The sequence below is a fragment of the Scyliorhinus torazame genome, chromosome 15 (assembly GCF_047496885.1).
Source record: "Scyliorhinus torazame isolate Kashiwa2021f chromosome 15, sScyTor2.1, whole genome shotgun sequence".
In the NCBI taxonomy this organism is placed as follows: Eukaryota; Metazoa; Chordata; class Chondrichthyes; order Carcharhiniformes; family Scyliorhinidae; genus Scyliorhinus; species Scyliorhinus torazame.
Window position 1 is genome coordinate 140,511,348 of NC_092721.1, and position 26,252 is coordinate 140,537,599.

Genomic DNA, 26,252 nt, shown 5'->3' on the forward strand with positions numbered 1-26,252 from the left:
TAACCTGCACATCTTTGGACTGTGGGAGGAAACCGGAGCACCTGGAGGAAACCCACGCAGCTAAGGGGAGAACGTGCAGACTCCGCACAGTGACCCAAGCTGGGAATCGAACCTGGGACCCTGGAGCCGTGAAGCAACTGTGCTAACCACTGTGCCACCGTGCCACCCCTAAGAAAGACTGTCTTTAACTTCAACAAGCTAGCCTAATATAAGAGATTACTATGGCTGCTCTGTACTTTGCCGATTGAATGGAACAGTTCTCAGAACAAAATGCTTTTCGTTGATAGAAAGGCCTGCATGATTAGTTTTCCTTGTCCTCGCCAAACCCTGATGTAACAGATTCTTAAAAAAATTTCAGATCACTTTTGACATTGAATGTAATAATAATATTAATCTTTATTGTCACAAGTAGACTTACTTTGATACTGCAATTAAGTTACTTTGAAAAGCCCCTAGTTGCCACATTCTGGCGCCTGTTCGGGTAGACAGAGGAAGAATTCAGATTGTCCAAATTAACTAACAGCATGTCTTTTGAGACTTGTGGAAGGAAACCGGACCACCCAGAGGAAACCCACGCAGACACAGGGAGAATGTGCAGACTCCACACAGACAGTGACCCAAGCTGGGAATCGAACCTGGGATCTGGAGCTGTGAAGCAACAGTGCTACACACTGTGCAAATGTGGTGAAATTATTGCACATTCTATGATTCAATGATCTCCTTCTACCTGAGATCTTCCAGATCCTGGACTACTCCATGGGCGAAATTCTCCGGAAACGGCGCGATGTCCGCCGACTGGCGCCCAAAACGGCGCAAATCAGACTGGCATCGCGCCGCCCCAAAGGTGCGGAATGCTCCGCATCTTTGGGGGCCGAGCCCCAACCTTGAGGGGCTAGGTCGGCGCCGGACGAATTTCCACCCCGCCAGCTGGCGGAAAAGGCCTATGGTGCCCTGCCAGCTGGCGCGGAAATGACATCTCCGGGCGGCGCATGCGCGGGAGCGTCAGCGGCCGCTGACGGCATTCCCGCGCATGCGCAGTGGAGGGAGTCTCTTCTGCCTCCGCCATGGTGGAGACCGTGGCGGAGGCGGAAGGGAAAGAGTGCCTCCACGGCACAGGCCCGCCCGCGGATCGGTGGGCCCCGGGGCCAGATCGCCCCGCACCCCCCTCCAGGACCCCGGAGCCCGCCCGCGCCGCCTTGTCCCGCCGGTAAGGTAGGTGGTTCAATTTACGCCGGCAGGACAGGCACCTTAGCGGCGGGACTTCGGCCCATCCGGGCCGGAGAATCGCGCGGGGGGGCCCGCCAACCGGCGCGACGCGATTCCTGTCCCTGCCGAATATCCGGTGCCGGAGACTTCGGCAACTGGCGGGGGCGGGATTCACGCCAGCCCCCAGCGATTCTCCGACCCGGCGGGGGGTCGGAGAATCTCGCCCCATATCTTTGTCAATATCACTCTAGGAATCTAAATCATGCAGGTCAAGCAGGATAATTTTTTTCCATTCCCACATCCAATTGGGATTAAAGATCTTTCTTCTGCAAGATGACAAGCTCCTACAAGCACAGCAAGTAAACTGACAGCCAGGGTCTCAAAGTGATACAAAAGAAAAATGGTGCAGCTGTTGGAATGCTGAAATAGAAACAGAAAATTCTGGAAATATCCAGCAAGTTTGGCAGCATTTATGTTGAGAAAAACAGTTAATCATCTGAATTTTCTGGCGCCGGAAATTCCCATCCAAAATCAATCTACCTTTTCTGGTCCATCAGATTTTCCGTCCTGCCTGCTACGATTCCCACGGCAGACAGGACCGGAAATTCCTGCCCAATATTTCAGCAGGATTTTTCAATCAGAATTGGGAACAGCTAACTGGGAAATGAAAAGGTTTTGAGCAGCGAATGAGGGAAGATAGGAAGAAAAACAAAAGAGAAAGTCTGTGATAGGGTGGCAAGCAGGAGAGGTTAAATGACAAGAAGTTCCATGGTGCAAGGCCAAAGGGAGTAATAAAGGAACAAAAGATGCATCAAAAGGAGGTGTGAGTGACAGGATAGAGGTCATGTGAATGTGAAGTAAAGGAAATAACAAAGAAAAAAGAGACAAAAAATATACTTCCAATTGCTTTCCCTGAACCTTGAACAGTCCACTTCTATTTTCTTTCCAAGTGTCACAGTCAGGACTGCCCTGGAAGATCCATCATTTCAGCCTGTTCCTGCCCCAACGAACTGATTTCTTCCTACTGTGACTATTTTCTCTCCCTTTGTCCAGTCTCTTCTCAGCTTTGGTCACGATTTACTTGTCGCGCCTGACTTGGTGACGCGAGAGGCCTTTGAATCTCATGAGAGATTCGCAACGCTCAAAATGTTTCACAAGTTTCCATTCCTGCAAAGGCTTTGGGTGCGATTCACCCCAAAAATTTCTAAGGGTGCGATTCTCCGGAAAGATTTGCGAAGTATTGTAGCGAGTGGGAATTGCCGGAAGCATCCCTGCACTCGGCCCAGCGAGTCCAGCAATGCTATTCAACATTAATTGGTCAACTTAGCGAGGCTTCACGGGCTTCTCGCCGCAAATGGAAGCTCACCAGCTCATTCGCTGGCACCGTATGCACCAGCCCACCACTAACAAGGTTGAGCAGCAATTAAGTTGCACTTGCTCGGCAAACCCCAGGCAGCTCGCAATAATGGTGCCGAGGGGACCAGCTTCAAGATTCGGGGATGCGGATCTGGGGAGGAGGTGCTGTGTAGGCCATGAGGGATGTCTGTTCCCCCGAGGGTCCAGGAGGGTCAGCCATAGGGCAGTCAGTACTGCTTGGAACGAGGCGGCAGCGGCAGTGAGCTTGGGGAGTGTGACCAGGAGGACTGGCCTCCAGTGCAGGAAGGTCAATGACCTACACTGGGCAGCACGAGTGAGTAGACACTAATGCCGCCCCCATCCCACCCTCCCCCCGAGACCTCACCACCACCCCCACGGGAGCGACTACCCCCCTCCCCTTCAACCCACTAACCCTTCCTTCCCCTGCCTGTTCAACCCCCCAACCCTTACTCTAGCCCCTCCCTTCTTCAACCGGCACAACCCCTCCTTCCAACCCCCCGCCCCGCACCCCACCCCACCACTGTGAACATCACATATGGCTATCGATGCCCTCTCTGTGTCTCCTCAGGAAAAGCTCTCCCGCAGTTGCTGGAAGAGGGCCCAGATTGGTGGTGGTGTACCAGACGTCAGGATCCTCACCAACTTCAAGGAGCGTACCCTGGATGTGACCGGTGTGGCCGAGGTCAGGGAGATCACCAATGCGTAGGCTGGCGTAGGCTGCTGAGGTGAGGAACCACCTGGCCCCACATGGAGGACCTGCCAAAAGCGAGTTGTTATTGCCTTACTGACTGATCTCCCCCCCCCTCCAAAAAAAAACACACATTTCCATTCTCCCGCAGGTCCTCCAGCCGACGGTACAGGATCAATCTGGGCAGCCCCCTCTCCAGCCTCCCAGGAGACCACCTCAGAGGAGAGGTCCGAGGAAGACACGATCGAAGCGTCACAGCTGTCATCCCCACCCAACACCACCTCAGTGGGACAGGTTAGTGGTCAGGCTTCTGGGGCACAATCTAGTGAGTACCACACTGCTGCTGATGAATGTCAGGTGGAGGCAGGAACCCTCAGGCAAGACAGCAGTCGGAGATCTGCTGGATCCCAGGACCCAACTGGGTCCCAGCCTGATGCTCAGACTGTGGAAGACGTCATCCCGGAGGTGATGGAGATGATAGGTGCGGCCGGGACATTCAGAGGGAGATGTCAATGACACTCCAGCAGATCCAGTAGGGGCAGCACGGTAGCACAGTTGCTTCACAGCTCCAGGGTCCCAGGTTCGATTCCCGGCTTGGGTCACTGTCTGTGCGGAGTATGTACGTTCTCCCCGTGTCTGCATGGGTTTCCTCCAGGTGCTCCGGTTTCCTCCCACAGTCCAAAGATGTGCAGGTTAGGTGGATTCACTATGCTAAATTGCTCTTTGTGTCCAAAGAAAGGTTAGGTGGGGTTACGGGGATAGGGCGGAGGTGTCGGGATAGGGTGGAGGTGTGGTCTTAGGCAGGGTGCTCTTTCCAAGGGCCGGTGCAGACTCGATGAGCCGAATGGCCTTCTTCTGAACTGTAAATTCTATGATTCTATGATCCATAGCGGCTTGCAGGAGTCCCAGAGGCTACAGGCGTGGGAATGTCGCCGGCAATGCGCTGCACCGAGGCCAACACTGCTAGGGTGGCGACCGCAATGGAGAGCCTGGTGCACGATGTCGGCACCATTAATGAAGGTGTCCGAGGCATCGTGCAGTCGGTGACGGCCATGGCTGAGGGTTTTGACAGAAGTTCCTTATCCCTGGAACCGATCTCCTGCATCTTTTCTGCACTCTCACAAATGCCTTCACGTCATTCCTAAAATGTGGCGCCCAGAACTAGACCCACTATTCCAGCCTAGGCCAAACCATTGTTTTATACAAGAATATTACAAACGTAAATTATTTACTTTTGTACTTGATCCCCCTATTAATAATACCTGGGCTACGATATGCTTTATCAACTGCTTTCAACTTGTCCTGCCACCTTCAACGATTTATGCACATGTACACCCAGATCCCTCTGCTCCTGCACCCCTTTTAGAATTGTACCCTCTCCATGTTATTTACATCAAAATAATCACTTCATACTTTTCTGATTTAAATGTAATCTGCCATATGTCCACCCATTCCTCCAACCTATGCTCTTTTGAAATTCTGCACAATCCTCATCGTTCACAAGTTTCGTATCATCCAGAAATTTTGAATTTGTGCCCCTTATTACAAAGTTTATGTAATTTATATAAATCAGGGTAAGAAGAGCCTGGGTCCTGACACCGTCCCCTGTGGGACTCCAATATAAACCTTCCTCCAAATATCCATTAATTACTCCTCTCTGCTTCCTGTCACTCAGCCAATTTCATATCCATGTTGCTACTGTTAAATCCAAGAGCTCCAATTTTTCTCACAAATATGCTGTGCTGCACTTTATCAAATGCCTTTTTGAAGTCCCTGTACACCACACCAACAGTGTTACCCTTGTCAGGAAAACAAAGGTAGTTGTAAGGAATTTGTATTGGTAAACATTAGGAATAAGGGGCGCAATTCTCCGCCTGGGTCGCCTGGGGAATCGCCTGGGTCGCCAAATTTTCCCGCGACGCCGGTCCGACGCCCTCCCGCGATTCACGGAAGCGGCCAGATCGGCACAATCGCGTTTTGCGCGGCGCGGTACAATGAATCGCCCGAGACAGCCAAAATGGCGATTCACCGGTACCCCCGCGATTCTCCGGCCCGGATGGGCTGAGCGGCCTGCCCAAAACGGCGGGTTCCCCCCCCCGGCGTCGTCCACACCTGGTCGCTGCCGGCGGGAACAGTGCGGGAACGCTGGGGGGGGCGGCTTGCGGGGGGGCGAGGGGGGATCCTGCACCGGGGGGGGGGGGGGGTCTCAAATGGGGTCTGGCCCGTGATCGGTGCCCACCGATCGTCGGGCCGGCCTCTGTGAAGGAGGACCTCCTTTCTTCCGCAGCCCCGCAAGATCCTTCAGACATCTTCTTGCGGGGCGGCTCGGAGAGGACGGCAACCACGCATGTGCGGGTGACGCCAGTTATGCGGCGCCAGCCGCGTCATGTATGCGGCGCCGCCTTTACGCGGCGCCAAGGCCTGGCCCATGTAAATGACGCGGCGCCACTCCTAGCCCATTATCGGGCCCTGAATCGGTCAGGATAGGGGCCGTTTCGCGCCGTCGTGAACCTCGACGGCACGAACACTCTGCCTCCATTTCGGAGAATCCCGCCAATTGTATATTTTTAAGTGGGTTTAATTTAATGTTTCTGTGCCTGGAAGGGTAAAATCTGTAGGTAGGTTCATGCTGGACAAAGATGTTTGTATGTGTGGGGGTTGGTTAAGTTCCAACTGTGTTTCTATTGTGTTTAGAAAGGACTACAGAGTGACGAATAAGTAAAAAGCGCAAGCATGTGGGGGTTGCTTAACAAATGGAGATAAGTAATGAGAAAGAAAGTAGCTTTCACAGCTCTGCTCGAAGCAATTGGTTTAAAAGGCTAGAGAGGGAACATCTCTCTCAACTTTGCTAGAAGAATAGCCAAGGATCATGCATGGAACAATGGGTAAGAAAACCACTGCAGAAATCTGAAGAGCAGCTAGTTGAGGAAACTAAAAAAGTGAAGAGAAATTTCCAAGACGTCTGAGATTAAAGGTACTTGAACGGAGAACTGTTCAGTAAAGACAGACCGAGCTGGTAAGAAGGCTGAGATCCAGAAAGATATCTGAAGTGATTTTCAGATTTGTGAGATTTTACTGCAGCCTGTGGACAATGAAATAACTATGGAAATCAGAGGTTGGATCTCGGAGTTTGTGTAAAAGTGGCTGAGGCAAAGTAGTCCTAAAGGGGTTGGTGTAATCCTGGATTGGATTTGCTGTTAAAAGTGGAGCAGAAGCTTTGTTTAAAAGTGCAATTTGGGAAACCTGGTCCAGATTTTGGAGTGTAAACCACTAAGGGAAAGCATCATTATGAGAGAAGGTTTTAGAGCGTGTATTTGGGAGGGGAGTTTAGAAACCCTCACGTGACAATCATCTGGGGGGATTCTGAGGAGACATCCACAAGCATTCACTTGGGTTCAGAGTGGAGAGTATCTCTGCCCAGTCATCTTGCATGCTTAAGATGGACTTTGTGTTAATGAGCCGATTGTAGATTAAGGTGTACTTTGAAATCCGTGTTAACCCCAAAACCTGTAATTGTTCAGCTAAGGGGAGAGTAAATGTGCACTGTATCATAAATACAACATTTTCATCTTAAATACATGGGGCTGGATTCTCCGTGACATCACGCCGAAATCCCGAAACACTATCGGCCGGAGAATAGGCTACGACGCTGCAATCGGGCTTGACGTCGGTTTTGCGCCGATTCAGAATTCTCCAGACCCCCCCCCCCCAACTCGACAAAATCGAGGCGCCCGCTGCGCGGCCTGGAAGTACAGTATGCATCTCATTATCGGTCCTGACGACAGATTCTCAGCGATTCTGTGCCCCGGATGGGCTGATCTCCCGACGCCGTGCTTCTACCCACCTTTTAAAAATCGTGAAGCTAGCGTGCTGGCTGTGAGGGGAGATAGGAGGTTGCGTGGGGGGGCTGCGGGCTCCCGTATCGGACGTTGTGTTTTCTGGGGGGGGGGGGTGGGGGGGGGGGGGGGGGGGTGGGAGGGGAAGAGGCAGGCCAAGCAGCAGTGGAGCCCCCGACAGGACGGGGCGGTGCCCACGCACCGAGCCCCAATACGGTGGCCATCTTGTTGGCCACCCACCCTGGCCCCTGGGTGGACGCCGAGTAAACAGCCGTATGGGTGGGTGCCAACCCCACCCCCCCACCCCCCCACCCCATCCCCCGAACTGGGCCTGCGGGAGGAGACTGCGGATGAGCAGGGAGACTGTCAGACACATTGCCACATGATGGCACATCTGGCACCGTAGGGGAATGGGGGAGGACACCCGCTCCCAGTAGCCGTCAAGGTTATGGTGGCCCTCAACCTCTACGCAAAAGGGCCATTCCAGTCGCCGAGTGGGAACCTGTCCGGCATCTCCCAAGTATCGGCGGACAGGTGCATCTGCGCCATTACGAGTGCCCTGTATGCCCTTACGGATCACACCCACCAGGCTGCCTGGGCAGCGGGCTTCGCCGCCGTGCCCCGGGTGTGGGGATATTCAATGGGGTGCATGTCGCCCTACGGCCACCGGCGGATAACAGGCCGCTGTTCACCAACGGGAGTACCTCTCCATGAACATTCAGGTGGTTCTGAAGATGGGTTTCAGGTGCGTGGACCGCTCTGGAGGGGCCCTCCAGGTGGTGGCATAGTGGTATTGTCACTGGATGGTAATCCAGAGTAATGCTCTGGGGACCTGGGTTCAAATCCCACCATGGCAAATGGTGAAATTTGAATTCAATAAAAATCTAAAATTTAAAGTATAATGATGACCATTGTTGATGGTCCTAAAACCCCATCTGGCTCACTCATGTTCTTTAAGGGAATGTAAGGATCTTCCTGTTAATCCTGCTCTCTCCCTTGTTTTTAAGGGCTGGTTTAGCTCAGTGGGCGAGACATCAGGGGCGGGATTCTCCCCTACCCGGCAGGGCGGGGGGTTCCGGCCTGATGGAGTTGCGGGAACCACTCCGGCGTCGGGCCACCCCAAAGGTGCGGAAGTCTCACCTTGAGGGGCTAAGCCCGCGCCGGAGCGGTTTCCGCTCCACCGGCTGGCGGGAAAGGCCTTGGCGCCACGCCAACTGGGGCCAAAAGGTCTTCGCCGGGCGACGCGGTTCCGCGCATGCGCATGAGCGTCAGCGGCTGCTGACGTCATCCCCGCGCATGCGCAAGGGAGGGGGTCTCTTCCGCCTCCGCCACAGTGAAGACTATGGCAAAGGCGGAAGAAAAATAGTGCCCCCACGGCATAGGCCCGCCCGCTGATCGGTGGGCCCCGATTGCGGGCCAGGCCACAGTGGGGGCACCCCCCAGGGCCAGATCGCCCCGCGCCCCCCCCCAGGACTCCGGAGCCCGCCCACGCCACCTTGTCCTACCGTTCAAGGTGGTTTAATCCACGCTGGTGGGACAGGCATTCCAGCAGCGGGACTTCGGCCCATCGCGGGCCGGAGAATCGGCAGGGGTGGGCCTGCCGACCGGCGCGATTCCTGCCCCCGCCGAATCTCTGGTGGCGGAGACTTCGGGACACAGCGGGGGCGGGATTCACGCCAGCCCCCGGCGACTCTCCGACCCGTCGGGGAGGTCGGAGAATCCCGCCCCTGGTTTGTAATGCAGAACAAAACCGGCAGCGCGGGTTCAATCCCCGTACCAGCTTACCTGAACAGGCGCCGGAATGTGGCGACTACGGGCTTTTCACAGTAACTTCATACTTGTGACAATAAAAGATTAATCATTATTATTATTCAGTACAAGGGAAGGAGGGCTGGACTTATCATTGTGGTCTGCTGTGTCCTCCACAATATAGCCCAGCAGAGGGGTGATGTGCTGGAGGAGGATGAGGAGCAAGGGCTTGCCTCGTCAGACGAGGAGGATGAGGAGGAGGGGACAATGAGCGGGATATGGGGACTGGCCAGGCACGGGAGGCCGCACAACAGAACCTCCAGGACCAGCGAGCATGCGACACATTAATCGACACATGTTTTGCCAACTAGGGCGGAGGGGGGTTGCTGGGCAGGGGAACGGACACCACAATACCGTACCCCGTCACCACCGAACATCCTCACCTTCCACCACCGACCACTCTCACCCCCCACACCACCAAGCCACCCGCATGCACACCCCACTCCGTTATATATACCTGCGGCACTACAAGCTGGGACACTGGGTTACCAGTGACAGTGGGTCTGGTTCATGGGATGGAGGATGATAACAGCCCACTCTGCGATGAGCTCCATGCTCAACATCGTTAGACAATGTCTGACTCATGTTCACATTAGCACCATCCACCTGGGTGATCCCTGCATGCGAGCTGGCCAGTCCATCACATGGCCTGCTGGAGACAAAGTGATGGGTCCATCGGGGGTAGGGGGGGGGGGGGGGGGCTGCACGTTCCACCCACTGGGCCTCACTCATCCACCACTCCTCACTCCCAGTGGCCATCACTGACCGCCCCACCCCCATCAGACAGAGCACAGAGGCAGGTTTCAACGGTGTTAACAGGTGTTTAATGTGAAGAGGTATATACAGTCTGTGTCCTAGCCCCTATATCTAAACTGTTTCCTGCACCCGTGCCAACTTAACTGGTGTCTAACGTTCTGGCCTTACGGCCCCTAATGATGCGCCTAAATGGTACCCCAGACAGCAGGCGTGGAGGCGGACTGCTGTGACTCCTGCCATGCGGCGAGGGTCCCTGTTGACGCATGTTTCCTGGGGCGGCCTGGAAGGGCGCGGCTGGTCCTCGGACTTCCTCGGTGGCGTGGTGCCACCGCTGTCCACCAGATGCACCAGGAACAGGAGGGGGGAGTCCGAGGTGCTGTGGTGTTCCAATACCTCCTCTGCAGGACTCACCGGCACGGGCTCCAACACCTCCTCCTTGCTCGGGGTTCCCGATGGCCCCCGGGCTTCTCCATGGGACAGGGGAGCGAGCGGATCATCCCCCGAGGCCTCCCCGCCACCTGGCGCTACCAGTCCTGGATGCCCACTCTGGTATCGACAAAGGTCTGAACGTTAGTGGCCATGGAGCACAGGGAGTGGGCCATCTCCATCTGGGACTGGGTCACTTCCCTCTGTGCCTGTGCGACGCCGGCTGATGCTCTCAGCAATGGCCTGCTGTGACTGGGCCATCACCTGGGTAATGCCGCCGATGTTCATAACAATGGCCTGCTGTGACTGGGCCATGCTGAGGAGCGCCGCTGCAATCTCCAGGTGGCTCTGGCACATGGTTGCCTGTGAGTGGACAGCCCTGTTCTGGGCCATGGTCCCCGCCTGCACAGAATGCCCCAGGCCCTGCACACGCTGACCCATGTCCAACACCGTCGCCCCCATTGCCTCCACCACGGACGCCACCCAAGCGGTTTCGGCCTGGGTGGCATGCATGACCGGCACCACTCCCTGCTCCTGCACGCGGATGGACTCCTCCACCTGCGTCTGCAGGTGCTGTAAGCCAGCCCTCATCTCCTCTTCTAGTCCCTGGGTCTCAGCCTGCACTTGCACTGTGGGTGGGACTGGATCTTCCAGGAGCCCGGGACCTGTCTGTCCGGCAGCTGGTTGCTGGGGCCGGACTGCACTCCGACCGTCCGGCCCCTCGGCTGCTCCTACCTCAACCTGCTGTACCGGAACGACTGTGTGGTGCGCACCAATGAGTGTCGCAGAAGCCTCTTCACTAATTTGCCCAACCGAAGTGATAGTCTCTGAGATGGTGGAGGGTGTTGGAGACAGCTGTGATGGAAAGTCAGTGTCTTCATCCGACCCGAACTCCGGGGTCTCCTGGGTCATGGTGTCCTAGGTCTTGGTGTCCTGAGTAGTCTCGGGCAGAGGGCTGGTGTTCCGGCTGCTCCCCCCGTTGGTGCTCGGCTGTCTGGGGGGCACCGGCTCTGGCAGTCGCTGGGGGCGGGAGCCCCGGATGTGTCGGGCCCATCCCCGGCTGGTCCTGTAAGACACAAGACGGCATGTATGGTTCGGCAGCCGGACGGGAGTGAGGCGTGAGGTGGTTTGGGCTGGAGTGAGGGTGTGGTAGAGGGTGTGTGGGGTGAAGGGGGTTGGGGTATGGGGTGAGGCGAGGAGTGAGTGGGTTGGGGGTGTGGGGTGAGGGGGTTTGGGGTGGGCATACATTTGTCGTGAGGACCTGCAATCAGGCAGGGGGAGCGCCGCCGACCTCTGCGTCGGTGACCTCTCTCCTCCGGCCCGCTGACAATGTCTAGTGCCCTCTGCTCGGGCACGGTGAGGGGTCGCAGGTCTGGTAGTCCACCTCCATTGTTCTCCCGGCGGTTGTGCGCAGCCTTGTCCTGGGGGTGGGGGGGGGGGGGCAAACACAAATAGCAACAGTGTTAGACGGCCCGGCGCATGCAGCCCCGGGGTTGGGTATCTGATGGCATCAGTGGCCAGGGCACCCGACCATTGTGGCTGGCATGGGTGCAGCTATATGGGTCAGGTTGGTTGGAGGGGGGTGGGGGGTTCGCGTGCCGGGTCACATGTGTGTGGGGTAAGGGGCACAGCGCTGGGTACTCACCCTGGACGCCCTGAGGAGGTTGTGCAGTTTTTTTCTGCACTGGTCTCCAGTCTGGGTCACCACCCCGATGGCGCTGACAGCGTCTCCCACCTCTGCCCAGGCATGGCGAACAATGGCGTCTGCTGACCTCCTTTCCTCCATGGAGTCAAGGAGGGTCTCAAGTTCGGCATTGCGGAAGCGCGGCGCTGCTCTCCTTGCAGCCATGTTGGCTGCGACGCTTGTGTGTGAGGGGGAGAATGGTTCATGTGCGGCCGCGCGTCAATCACGGAACCGGCGAATCGGCTGCCGGTCCATTAACAGCGGTTGAGTTTCCCAATAAGCCCGTGCTAGCCCCTTGGGAGCGGTTAAATCGCTGCAGCTGGGGACCCGATCACGCCGTCGGGAAACTCCACCCTTTTCATGATGGCGTCAACACTTAAGACTCCAGAATGGAGAAATCAGCCCATGTTTTTTCTTGTTATTAAAACGAATTAGCGGTCCAGTGACTCATCCTCTACGTTTTATTAAAAACAATTAAAAGTTACGGGGCGGGATTCTCTGTCAGCAGGATCCTCCTCTTCGCTGGCAGTGCACTCACGCTGGTGGATTTCCCAACCGTGTGGAGGTGGCCACAATGGAAAATCCATTGTCCTGCCACTGCCAGGACAAAGGATCTCGCTGCTGGCGGGGGAGCGCCGTGCCAGAAAACAGGTCTGGCGGGACGGAGAATCCCGCCCAGTCTTTTGAGCCATTCTGGCATATTCCTGTCCAGTTATATCACCAACTGGGATCGTAACATCCTCATCAACCCTCTCTGCTACTGCATCAAAACAGTCAAGCAAGTTAATTAAACATTTCCAGTTTTAATAGATGATCCTCTGTCATTTCGACCACCTCCAGTATGATGCCACCACCAAGCACACCTTCCCATCCCCTCCCCTGCCTCCCCTTTAAGCAAACCAAAGGAACCATTCTTTCCATGACACCCTGGTCCACTCTAAACTTTTATGATGTTACTTTTCCAGACATGTACAGTGGATGCAAAACCTGCCTTTTTACCTCCTCCCACACCTCCTTGGGGCCGGCACAGTGGTTAGCACTGCTGCCTCACAGCGCCACGGACCTGGGCCCAATTCCAGCCTTGGCTGTCTCTGTGGAGTTTGCATTTTCTCCCCATGTTGGCGTGGGTTTCCTCTGGGTGCTCCAGTTTCCTCTCATGGTCCAAAGATATGCAGGTAGGCGGATTGGTCTGCTACATTTCCCCTTAGTGTGTCCAGGGATGTGCAGGTAGGTGGGGTTATGGGGGTTAGGATAGGGCGGGAGCCTGGTTAGGGAGCTCTTTTAGAGGGTAGGTGCAGACTCGATGGGCAGAATGGCCTCCTTCTGTACTGTCGTGGTTCTATGGTGCATACACTGTTACAAGTGAAACAGATGATGCCAGGCTATCATTTTGTGCTATAACTCAAACTGATACTCTGCTAACAATACAAGTACAATACTGCTCTATCATGCACTAAATGAACACATGCAAAACATTCTATAATATAGGCAACATGTGTAAGTCAATAAAGGAAAATGTTTAAATTATACAACCAAGACTCACCTTTTTGATAGTATTTGGAATCATGAGTCCACCTAAATCCAGTACAAAGACCAAAGTCAGTGAGTTTAATGTGTCCATCAAGATCAATCAGGATGTTGTCAGGTTTAATATCCCTGTGAATAAATCCCATTTTATGCACGCTCTCAATGGCTATGGTCAGTTCTGCAATATAGAACCTTGCCAGGGACTCTGGGAAAACTCCCATTCGTATCAAGAGGCTCATCATATCTCCACCTGGGATGTAATCCATCACAAAGTATAAGTTTTCTTTATCTTGGAAAGAATAGTAGAGTTTGACTACCCATTCATTGTCAGCTTCAGCCAGAATATCCCTCTCTGCTTTCACATGAGCCACTTGATTCCGACTCAGCACATCCTTCTTCCGTAAGGTTTTCATTGCATACAGAGCATTGGTATCCACTTTTTGAGCCAGGCAGACCTCCCCAAAAGCACCGACTCCCAGTGTCTTAATTTTTACAAATAATGACTTGTCCATTTTTGCTCTTTTCAGTCTGTTGTAATTAGACTCTTTCTGATTAAGCATTTTCCTCATCTGTTCCTGTTCTGCTTCGGATAGACCTGCCTTTGGAAGCCATATATCATAAATTAATTGAAAATAGGCATCAGAATTTTTTTTTAAACTATACAAAAGAACTGAAAGACTATTTGGTCATTCCTCTACTGAAAACTACAGAATCTCCCTTGATGGCCTATTAGGCGAATGAACCAACCAATATTACAAAATCAACAACCAGGAAAGTTTCAGCCTCAATCCCTGGTTCAGGATCTCTGCTGGAGCAGCTTTAGAGCTGTATTAGTGTCCCAAGTCTACAGGGAAAAAAATTGCCAAAGTTAAAACTCTTGATTAAGATCCAGTGACTTCTGTTGAAAAAAAAATGAAGTTCTTAGTTTCCAATAAACAATTATTTGTTATCACTGTTAAGACAAAAAAGTGGGGAAAAGCCAGAAGTGAAATCTACTTGTTTTGACTTTTGGCCTCTAGATCTCCCCTCACTATCCTATCAGCAAAGTGGATCCTACCAACTGGAAAATGAGGTGAAGATCTGTTGCATTAAATCTCTGCTTCCTTTATGTATTATATGCATTTCAAGGAAGACAGGAGGCAATAGGGATTATCAGGTACAATAAACTCCTGCTCAGTATTCGGATTAATGTAGAGATGAGATCACTTTTATATTATTTTCCTGAGATTTATGTGTATGATTATCCAACATGATCAACTCATATGAAATGGGTTGTTAAGATCTGAGATATTTATCCCAAAGCCATTTGTGAACAAGTTCCAGACCACTTTGCCACCATTTTTCTGCAATGTATCTGTTCTGAGCATTTGTAGAATTATTATAGTGCTGGGCGGCAGGGTGGCACAGTGGTTAGCACTGCTGCATTGCGGCGCTGAGGACCTGGGTTCAATCCCGGCCCGAGGTCACCTGTCTGTGTGGAGTTTGCACATTCTCCCCATGTCTACGTGAGTCTTACACCCACAAAACAATGATGTGCAGAGTAGGTAGATTGGCCATGCTAAATTGCCCCTTAATTGGAAAAAAAAAATTGAGTACTCTAAATTTATACTAAAAAAAAGAATTATTACAGTACAGCCACAACTGCATCATAAAGACTTTCCCCCGAGATTCCCCTTACACTTTGGCTTTTTGAAGGAAAAACAAATAGAAATGTCAGGTAAGACTGGTTACACCACATATGTTCCGGAATCACTAGTGTCCCTACATTAGGATTACAAACATACCTCCATTCATCAGAGGCACAAATGGAAGCTTCAATTTAGTAATGGGTTCCATGACAGTTATGGAAAACACACAAACTCCACCAAAGTTCCAGGAAATGTCCAATAAGTCAGAACCAAGCTTACCTTTTATACTTTGAGATTGCCACTGGGAACATCAGCAACATGATCTGTATGTGAAGCAATGTGCCCAGGGAACAAATTATAACAGCAAGAGAGGGTTATAAATGTTATTGATTGACAAATATTCCTGAAGCTCCAAAGGGTTGCAATTATGCCATAATTCTCCTCTCATAATTCCTTAGGAGAAGAACCAACTGTTCTAGAAGTATTGATACCTCCGAAGTATTGATACCTCCGAACCTTTGGCCCATCCCTCCAGGTATCTCCCCACCCCCATGGCACCCACCCACCTTCCGGCTGTGGCCATATCCCCGGAACTGTGTCTCATCCCCTGGGTGTTCGGATGTTGGCAGCTGCCTGTGTGGTGTTGCCTCCCGCAGTGTTCAGGCACAGTGTCCAGACATCAAGGTGTGATTGAGATGCTAATCAATGACTCCCAGGTGCTACATGGCCCGCCCACCCACAGGGATCCATTTGGGTTGTGTGGAGTGCTCACTTAACCGCGATTGCCACTTCCCTATAGCAATAGTCATCAGCCGCATGGCCAGAGGCCTTGGCAGTCGGTGGGTTATAGGTGATTGGTGGGGCAGGCAGGCAGGGACAAAGGGTTGCGCCAGGAACGGGTACACATGATCCAGGGGTTGACATGGTGCTGTACCGCACAGTTGCCCCACAGCACCACCCCCCCCACTCTCCCAGGGCGGCCCACCCTTGCGGAGGGTCACCCAACACCAGCCGAGGGTCCCCCGCCCCCCACCGAGCACTGAGGTGGAAAGCCCAGTGCCCCCGGACTCTTTCCCTGAGAGCAAAGATGGCTACTCACCTCCTAAGCTTCCCACAAAGTCCTTCCGCCAGGTTCATGTTTTTCGAAAGTACTAATCGGTGCCAGCGTGGCCACTTGCTGGGGAGCCTGCTGAATGATGGGAGGCCGTTGGATACGGAATGGCTTGTTAATTGTATTGAAATAGAGTTTAAATGGTGATAATTGGTTTCTTGCCATGCTACAGCGAGATTTTGTCTAAGGTTGCAGGCCGTTTGCATCGCAAACTGTTTGACGCCTGGCGAGATTCTCGTTTTTAACCTCTCCCGCTATTCACCGGCCTCATTTTGCGAGAGCGTAACGAGGCTGGAGAATTGTGCTTTTAGAATTTTTTTAACAATGAGGAGCTGAACTTAGAGCTGGGGCTGCTATTTTGAAAGGGTGCCCTGATCTCTAAGTGAGCTTGTGGGTCCCCCATACCCCCCATCCATGGGCAATGTCATCCCCCACACACATGGCAATAACCCCACCCCCCACGTGAGGACAGCCCACTATGGGGTTCGGGGGGGGAGGGGGGGGGGGGGTCTCCCTTCTTCGCCCCCCCCCCCCGAATTTCCTTACAGCACCCCCTCCCTTCCAGGACCCCCAGCCCATCACACTCCAACATCCCAGAGGCCCCTACTTACCTGCCCTGCACACGCCTATTCTTCAAACTACCCCCATCCCTCATTTCATGGGCATGGTCCCCCTCGCCCCCTGGCAGTGTCACCCTGGCAACTGGGCACCCTTGCACTGCAGCCCTGGCACCCGGACAGTGCTCCAGCCAGCTGTTCAGTGCAAAGTGCCCGAGTTCCAGGAGGTGGGACAGGGAGCCACCCCTCACTGCCCCTGACCGCCCAGGAGTCTCCGATGGTACGGGAGACCTGCTGGGTGCCACTCCGCCTTGTCCACATTTGTATGGACCAGTGCTGAATGACGCATAGCTCCTGCCTTGCTGGGGAGGCCGGAGAATCAAGGGAGGCCAGCGGATGCTAGGTAAGTACGCTGAAGTCGGTTTAAAACCTGCTTTGGCGCGCGCAATTTGGTCCCGCCCCTTGTGGCCGTGATTCTGACTCCCGACGCCTCGCGGGACTTGGGTGAATTCTGCGAGGCATGTAGACTGCCTGGAAGCCCACGAGAGGGCTTTCCTAACATTCACCAGCCACACCCCGCTCAAGGGAGAGCGCAACTCGGCCGCTGGATAACGCCCTATGTTTGTTATCTAATTTGTTCCCCTCCGGCTCTCGGTCTAAATCTTCAATGAGGTTATATTTGAGCTGGTGCTTGTGAGGAATAGAGGAGCTACATTGCCTTGGGACGTGACATTACTTTAAAGGTATATAAATTCAAAATGCTATGTGTTGTGAAGATCAATAGGGGCCTGACTCAGCTTGCTCTGACAACCTTAAAGAAGAGAAATTACAAGGAGCTGCCCTTATATACAGCTTTCAGGAGAAAAGATATGATGATGGTTTGCATTATATGTTTTATAGTCAGAAAATCAATGAGAGAATTAAGTGAGGTGAAAAGGTAGCCCCGAGGTAGCATGCGCCCTCCTACTTCCCATCACCTGCTGTGCCAATACCTTGCGTTCACAGGATTTCTACGGGTTTGGGGTTATAGGGCAACTGCTAGGAATCTTCCTCCTGTGTAAGTTCTCTCTCTGGTGCAATTACCGTCTTCTTCTAAAAATGTTCCACAGTTAAGGTGAAAAGCAATAAAAAAACAAGGCCATGATTTTAATTGCAGGATGGGTGGGGTGGAGCCGGAGGGCGAAGGGGAGGCTGGGTGAATATAGCAGGCCCAAATTCTGCCCAAACCTCGTGTCAGTGGTACTTGTGGTTGGAGGAGGAAAGGCTGGGGGTCTGCGCGTCCTGGCCCACAAGGAAATCTAAAAAGGACTAAACTTTTCTATGCCTGAAGGACTTCCGGTGGCAGCATGTAGGACGTCACACGTTGGGTGACTCCTGCTAGAGTCTTCAATTTTTGGACCTTTATGTCCAGTCTCAGGGGTACCTTTTGGATGATCTGGTGTGGGAGGTTCTAAGGAAACGGTGGATGTCAAAGTTCCAGAAGAAAGGTCAGGGAAGGAAGGAGGTAAGCGAACGTCTGTCAACAAGTGCTGCTGTGAGTCCAGCAGTAGAGAAGATGGTGAGTGCTGGTTCGTCAGGTGGAGCTGCTCCCATTACGATTGGAACTCTGACCGAGGTGGCATCGGGGGAGTTTGAAAGGGTGTTTGGCAAAAATCTTGAGGTGCATCGGAGAGAGATAATGACCTCGCTCAAGGAGTGGGTGGAGGAGACGCTTGCCCCGATAAAGGCGGCGTTGACGAAGATATCAATGGAGGTGCAGCAGAAGAGAGAAGATGAAGGGGTGGGGGTGCCATTGTCGCAGCATATCCTTGATAGGTGAGGAGCCGATGGGGTGGTGGAGAGCAATAAAGGGCTAAGAAACTGTGGCACAATCAATTACTCACGAGACGAGAAGAAGTCAATCGAAGGCTTTATTAAGCAGACTTGTTCCCCAGCAGCTCAGTTACAGAATGCGGCTGCTGGGAGAACCCGGGTTCTTATACTCCGCCTTACTGGGTGGAGCCAGCAGGCAGCAAATCCAATCAGGACCCAGTGTCTGTCTACCAATAGCCTCTTGGCATCACAGGGTACCGTACTACCCCTAATACGTACCACCACATTCACCCCTTGTTAAAAAAGAACCCGGCGGGGTGGTGGGTCGCATGGTGCTAGGGGTTTACAAAGCTGGTACTGGAATTCCCTTAACACAGTGGCTATGCATTGATATCAACGGTTAACTATTTACACTGCCGCTTTTACTGGGCTATTGAATTATTTACAGATTTTGCTTTGTCACGCAGATTCAACGAGTCGAGTGGGTGCCCTGGTCGTCCTTGTCCATCGTCTCAGCCCCGGTGGTGGTGCAGGTGCTGGCTCGGGCACTGTCGTCTCTGGGAGTGTCGCGCTGTTTGTTCCTGTTTCACTACTCCTGGGTGGGCACGGGAGGAGGACCGATCCACCCAGGAAGGCAGCGGCCGTGGGGTGCGCCGGCGGGACGGAGGGGGTGATTGGTGTTGGGGGGTGTGGGGAGTTCCGGCGGGCGCCAGGTCCCGCAGGGAGACCGTGCCCTGTCGGCCGTCGGGGTATGCCACGTAGGCATATTGAGGGTTCGCATGGAGAAGATGAACCCTCTCGACCAACGGGTCCGATTTGTGCGCCCGCACATGCTTTCGGAGCAAGATGGGTCCTGGGGCTGCCAGCCAGGTCGGAAGTGACGTTCCGGAGGAGGACTTCCTAGGGAAGACAAGGAGGCACTCGTCAGGTGTTTGATTAGTTGTGGTACACATCAGCAACCGGATGGAGTGGAGGGCATCCGGGAGGACTTCCTGCCAACGGGAAACTGGGAGACTTCTGGGCCGTAGGGCCAGTAGGACGGTCTTCCAGACCGTACCGTTCTCCCTCTCTACCTGACTGTTCCCCCGGGGGTTGTAATTGGTCGTCCTGCTCGAGGCAATGCCCTTGCTGAGCAGGAATTGACACAGTTCGTCGCTCATGAAAGAGGACCCCATATCGCTATGGATGTATGCGGGGAAACCGAACAGTGTAAAGATGGTGCAGAGGGCTTTAATGACCGTGGCCGCGGTCATGTCGGGGCAGGGGATGGCGAAAGGGAAAGGGGAGTATTCGTTCACCACGTTTAGGAAGTACGTGTTGCGGTCGGTGGAGGGGGCCTTTGAAATCCAGACTGAGGCGCTCAAAGGGTCGGGAAGCCTTTATCAGGTGCGCTCTATCCGGCTTGAAAAAGTGCGGCTTGCACTCTGCGCAGATTTGGCAGTTCCTGGTGGCTGTTCGGACCTCCTCAACAGAGTAGGGGAGGTTGCGGGTCTTCACAAAGTGGTAGAACCGAGTGACTCCCGGGTGGCAGAGGTCCTCGTGGAGGGCTTGGAGACGGTCTATTTGTGCGCTGGCATATGTGCCGCGGGATAGGGCATCGGACGGCTCGTTCAGCTTTCCGGGACGATACAAGATCTCATAGTTATAGGTGGAGAGCTCGATCCTCCACCTCAAGATCTTGTCGTTCTTGATTTTGCCCCGCTGTGCATTATCGAACATAAAGGCTACCGACCGTTGATCAGTGAGGAGAGTGAATCTCCTGCCGGCCAGGTAATGCCTCCAATGCCGCACAGCTTCTACTATGGCTTGGGCTTCCTTTTCCACTGAGGAGTGGCGGATTTCTGAAGCGTGGAGGGTCCGGGAGAAAAAGGCCACGGGTCTGCCCGCTTGGTTGAGAGTGGCTGCCAGAGCTACGTCGGATGCGTCGCTCTCGACTTGGAAGGGGAGGGACTCGTCGATTGCGTGCATCGTGGCCTTTGCGATATCCGCTTTGATGCGGCTGAAGGCCTGGCGGGCCTCTGTCAACAGGGGGAAGGTAGTGGACTGAATTAGCGGGTGGGCCTTGTCCGTGTAGTGGGGGACCCACTGGGCGTAATAAGAGAAGAAGCCCAGGCAGCGTTTCAGGGCTTTGGAGCAGTGGGGGAGGGGGAACTCCATAAGGGGGCGCATGCGTTCAGGGTCGGGGCCTATCACTCCATTCCGCACTACGTAGCCAAGGATGGTTAGACGGTCGGTGCTAAACACGTATTTTTCCTTGTTGTAGGTGAGGTTCAGGGCGTTAGCAGTCTGGAGGAATTTGCGGAGGTTGGCATCGTGGTCCTGCTGGTTATGGCCACAGATGGTTACATTGTCGAGAATTGGGAACGTGGCCCGCAAACCGTGCTGGTCAACTATTCGGTCCATCTCCCGTTGGAAGACCGAGACGCCGTTAGTGACGCCAAATGGGACCCTTAAAAAGTGGTAGAGCCACCCGTCTGCCTCAAAATTAGTGTACTTACGGTCGCTCGGGCGGATGGGCAGCTGATGGTATGCGGACTTAAGGTCCACGGTGGAAAAGACCTTGTATTGTGCAATCCGATTCACCATGTTGGATATGCGGGGGAGAGGGTACGCATCTAGCTGCGTGTACCTATTGATGGTTTGACTATAGTCTACGACCATTCTCTGATTCTCCCCGGTCTTTACAACTACCACCTGAGCTCTCCAGGGACTACAGCTGGCCTGGATTATGCCTTCCTTCAGCAGTCGCCGGACTTCAGACCGGATAAACGTTCGGTCCTGGGCGCTGTACCGTCTTGCTCCTAGCGGCGACGGGTTTGCAATCCGAGGTGAGGTTCGCAAACAAGGAAGGCGGTTCAACCTTGAGGGTCGCGAGGCTGCAGATAGTGAGTGGGGGTATAGGGCCGCCGAATTGGAACGTCAAGCTCTGGAGGTTACATTGAAAATCTAACCCTAGGAGAGTGGGAGCGCAGAGGTGGGGGAGGACATAAAGCCGATAATTCTTAAACTCTCTCCCCTGCACTGTTAGGTTCGCGATGCAGAACCCTTTGATTTCTACGGAATGGGATCCCGCTGCCAGAAAATCTTTTGGCTACTCGGATTGATTGAAAGAAAACAGCGCCTTACCGTATCCGGGTGGATAAAACTTTCCGTGCTCCCAGAGTCGATCAGACATGGCGTTTCGTACCCGTTAACCAGCACCGTCGTTGTTGCCGTTTGGAGTGTCCGGGGCCGCGACTGGTCCAGGGTCACCGAAGCCAGTCGTGGTTGCTGCATCGGGGCGTTTTCTTCAAGCCCCGTGGAGCCGTCCATGCTGGGGTCCTTGGCTATCAGCCAAGATGGCGGCGTCCACGGATCGCACGCGGTCGGGGGCGGACAAAATGGCCGCGCCCATGGATCACACGTGGCCGGAGGGTCACAAGGTGGCGCCGCCCATCCCCCCCGCGTGGAGTTCCGGACCAAAGATGGCGGCGCCCGTTGGCCGCACATGGATCGTTGGGGGGGTTGTGTCTGCTGTCCCCGTTCTCCCCCGGAGATTGCGGCGACCCCCCGGGACTGGCACATCGCTGAATAGTGTACCTTCTTGCCGCAACTTTTACAGATGACCGAGCGGGCCGGGCAGTGCTGCCAGGGGTGTTTCGACTGCCCACAAAAATAGCAGCGGGGCCCCCCCGGGTGGTCTGGTGCTCTGGCCGCGCAGGCTTGCGGGGGGGGGGGGGGGTGCCGGGGAGTCGGTCGCAACGGGGGTCCACGGAGCCCAAGGGGCTGCCGCGGGGTCGGGGGCGTAAGCGCGGGCATTTTGTGAGGCCACATCGAGGGAGGCCGCAAGGGCCCGTGCCTCAGTGAGCCCGAGTGAGTCTCTCTCCAGCAGTCGCTGGCGAATTTGGGATGAGGTCATACCTGCCACAAAAGCATCCCTGATTAGCAGCTCCGTATGTTCGTTTGCGGTCACCGATGGGCAGTTGCAGCTCCTTCCCAATATTAGCAGCGCGCTGTAGAACTCGTCCAGCGATTCTCCGGGGAATTGCCGTCTCATCGCGAGTTGGTGGCATGCGTAGACTTGGTTTACGGGCCGAATGTAGATCCCTCTCAGCATGGTGAGTGCAGTCGGGAAATCCTCCGCGTCTTCGATGAGCGTGTAGATCTCCGGGCTCACACTGGAATGCAGGACCTGCATTTTCTGGTCTTCTGTGGTCTGGCCGGGGCCGTTCAGAGGTATCCCTCAAAGCACGCTAGCCAGTGTTTAAATACGGCCGCTGAATTTGCTGCATGGGGGCTGATTCGCAGACACTTCGGGGCGATCTGGAGCTCCATAGTCTTTTAAGTCTGCTTAATAAATTGTAGCACAATCAATTACTCACGAGACGAGAAGAGATGAAGTCAATCGAAGGCTTTATTAAGCAGACTTGTTCCCCAGCAGCTCAGTTATAGAATGCGGTTGCTGGGAGAACCCATGTTCTTATACTCCGCCTTACTGGGTGGAGCCAGCAGGCGGCAGATCCAATCAGGACCCAATGTCTGTCTATCAATAGCCTCTCGGCATCACAGGGTACCGTACTACCCCTAATACGTACCACCACAGAAACAAATTGGAGGACCTGGAGAACAGGCTGGGGAGACAGAACTTGAGGATCATGGGCTTGCCTTAGGGGGTGAAGTGCCAGAGGCTGACTGAGTACTTTGCGGACATGTTTGCCACATTTTATAATAAATATTTTTATTAGAATTTTCCAATTTAACAACTTAATAATTAGATATATAAAAAACGCAAACTTTACAGCGAACTTTACGTTTCTTATGTACAATTTACAAGTACCCCGTTTTCCTTGCTCTCCCTTCCCCTCCACCCCTCCCTCCCCCCGTTGATAGTCGTGCTCCATCTTGACCCCTTTTTTCGCCACGGTGTTGTATTTTTATATTCTTTCTTCCATTTTGTGGTTGTTGCTACCCCTATGCTTCACTGGAGGGAGCTCTCTGCCTCACCACCTCGCTCTTTTCCCATGTTCCTTGCTGGTACTTCTCTAGATTCATCCCTTGCCGCCCCCCCCCCTCCCCCCACCTCCCACCTTCTTCCTATCTGTTATGTGAGATCTTGTCTGCCCTCATTGATGCCCCCTCCCCCCTTTCCTCCTAATCACTATTGGCTTCGAACAGGTCTTGGAGCAGACTGAAGAATGGCCTAAGCCCTCGTCCGACGCTCGGATGGTGTATTTGATCTTGCCCAGGAGGAGAAATTCCAACAGGTCTGCCAGCCAATCTGCAGCTGTGGGTGGTGCTGATCGCCAGCTGATCTCCCCTCACCCCCACAACCTTGGACATCGCCTCGAAGAAGGCTGTGCAGGCCCAGAACATGTGGGCATGGTTGGCAGGGAATCCCTGGCACCGTTCGCAACTAGCCTCCACCTCCGGGAAACACCTGCTTATTCAGGTTCTGGTTAGGTGAGCTCTGTGCACCACCTTGAACTGCATGAGGCTTAGCCGAGCGCAGGAGGAGGTAGAGTTGGCCCGACTCAGTGTTTCGCTCCAGAGTCCCCATCCCACTTCCATTCCAGTTCGTCCTCCCATTTTCGCCTGGCTTCATTCAGCGGTAGTCTTTAAAAGAAATTAGAGTAGCCAATTCCTTTTTCACAATTAAGGGGCAATTTAGCATTGTCAATCCACCTACCCTGCACATCTTTGGGTTGTGGAGGTGTAGCCATCTAGGATGGCCACTTCCCGATTACAAAATGGACACTTTGCAAAGATTGAAGGGAAAATGGATAATGCTGAGAAAACAAGCAGGTTCAGAGCTTGTCTGTATACTGGAGCCGGAGCTCCCAGACAAGACCAAAACTGTAGGCCCATTAGCATACTAATGGCCCATCTCCGGGAACAAAAGAGTAACATTTGAGTAACCGATACTAAGGCAGACACCCCGGCGCCAGAGGAAACCGAAACAAAGCAGGCCAACGGCCACCTACGACACGCCCAGCCATCAGGGCACCCACCCCTTTATTGGATGAAATCAATAGGAATGATCAAGAAACGGCCCAATTGATTGGGGCCAAGTTCAAGGCCCGCCCAAAAGAGTACGAAGCCCCTTGGGGTATAAGAAGGAGCCCCCAAGAGAGAATCGTTCTCTTGGATCCAGCTCTCACCGAGGAGAGACCTGTCCACCAGCTGCACCAGAAGCAAGTAAGTCCAAGGTCAACGCACGCTACCAGACAGACGACCTTTGCTGTTCCCCTGTACCAGTTCGACCCCAGCAGCCTCAGAACCAAACAACGGCCATTGTCCCTCTTGTTGAGTGGGCGCCCGAAGCTAAGTATAGGCTTTAGCAGGAGTGATAGTTTAGTCTGTAGAGTTTCGTGCATGAGTATATTTAACTGTGTGTGTAAATAAACAAGCATTGACTTTGAACTAACTAACTGGTGTACCGAGTCTTTGATCAGTATTCGGTTTTGAACCTTGTGGCGGTATTGAAAGATACCTGGCGACTCCAGAGCAAACATAATTAGAATTAAGGAAGGCGACCATATTGACCGCCATATTCAGAGCCAACCAAAGAGAGCAACATTTACTGGCGACTCCACCGGGACTCGACCTAGAAGTGGCCTAGTCACTCCGAGGGAACCAAAATTTGAATTGGAATCCAATTGGAAACAGAAAAACCACAAGTGTGAGAACGATACGGATGAAGCGTCCAAGATTCGGAAGTGTGTTAATGCATGCGTACTAACAGGGATATAAGGTAAACCTGAGAGATTTTGTTGCGTAAAACTGTCGGGAGTTTTGTAGGCCGGAAAATAGCATAAGCCGTACCCGTGTTTACATCACCACTTTATCACCCCCTGTTCCAAATTCAGTAGAGAACCCAGGGATAGAGAGAAAATGGCAATGAAGGCAATGGAACACGTATGAACCCCCAAGAATTTGAGGTCTCAGCGACCAGTAGACTAGGACAGTGTCCCGTATGGGAAGATGAGATCAGAAAATATCTCAAAGGGAATGGATGGCCCCTTTGGAGTGAATTCTGCGCCAATGATGAAACAGGACAGGAGTACAGGACATACTTGGTGGGAGAACCTGTCAGAGATTCATTTTTTTTAATTAAATATTTTATTGAAAATTTTTGGTCAACCAACACAGTACATTGTGCATCCTTTACACAATATTATAACAACACAAATAACAATGACCTATTTTATAAACAAAAAATGAATAAATAATAAATAACAAAAATGAAAACTAGCCCTAATTGGCAACTGCCTTGTCACAAGTAACACTCTCCAAAAATATAATTTAACAGTCCAATATATAATTATCTGTAGCAACGACCTATACATACTATACAGTATATATTAACAACCCTGAGAGTCCTTCTGGTTCCTCCTCTCCCCCCCCCCCCCCCCCCCCCCCCGCGATCCTGGGCTGCTGCTGCTGCCTTCTTTTTCCCATTCCGTCTATCTTTCTGCGAGGTATTCGACGAACGGTTGCCACCGCCTGGTGAACCCTTGAGCCGACCCCCTTAGGACGAACTTAATCCGCTCTAGCTTTATAAACCCCGCCATGTCATTTATCCAGGTCTCCACCCCCGGGGGCTTGGCTTCTTTCCACATTAGCAATATCCTGCGCCGGGCTACTAGGGACGCAAAGGCCAAAACATCGGCCTCTCTCGCCTCCTGCACTCCCGGCTCTTGTGCAACCCCAAATATAGCCAACCCCCAGCTTGGTTCGACCCGGACTCCTACTACTTTTGAAAGCACCTTTGTCACCCCCATCCAAAACCCCTGTAGTGCCGGGCATGACCAAAACATATGGGTATGATTCGCTGAGCTTCTCGAGCACCTCGCACA

At 53.3% G+C, this 26,252-nt stretch overlaps 1 protein-coding gene across 4 annotated transcripts in view; it reads right to left on the reverse strand.

The window, feature by feature from the left end:
• Window positions 1-26,252, reverse strand: part of lats2 (large tumor suppressor kinase 2) — a 191,339-nt gene that overhangs the window by 33,114 nt on the left and 131,973 nt on the right. For all 4 annotated transcript variants that reach the window (XM_072476837.1, XM_072476840.1, XM_072476838.1 and 1 more), the window contains exon 5: window positions 13,326-13,908. In XM_072476837.1, the coding sequence (XP_072332938.1) occupies window positions 13,326-13,908 (583 nt within the window). The remainder of the gene's footprint in view (window positions 1-13,325; window positions 13,909-26,252) is intronic.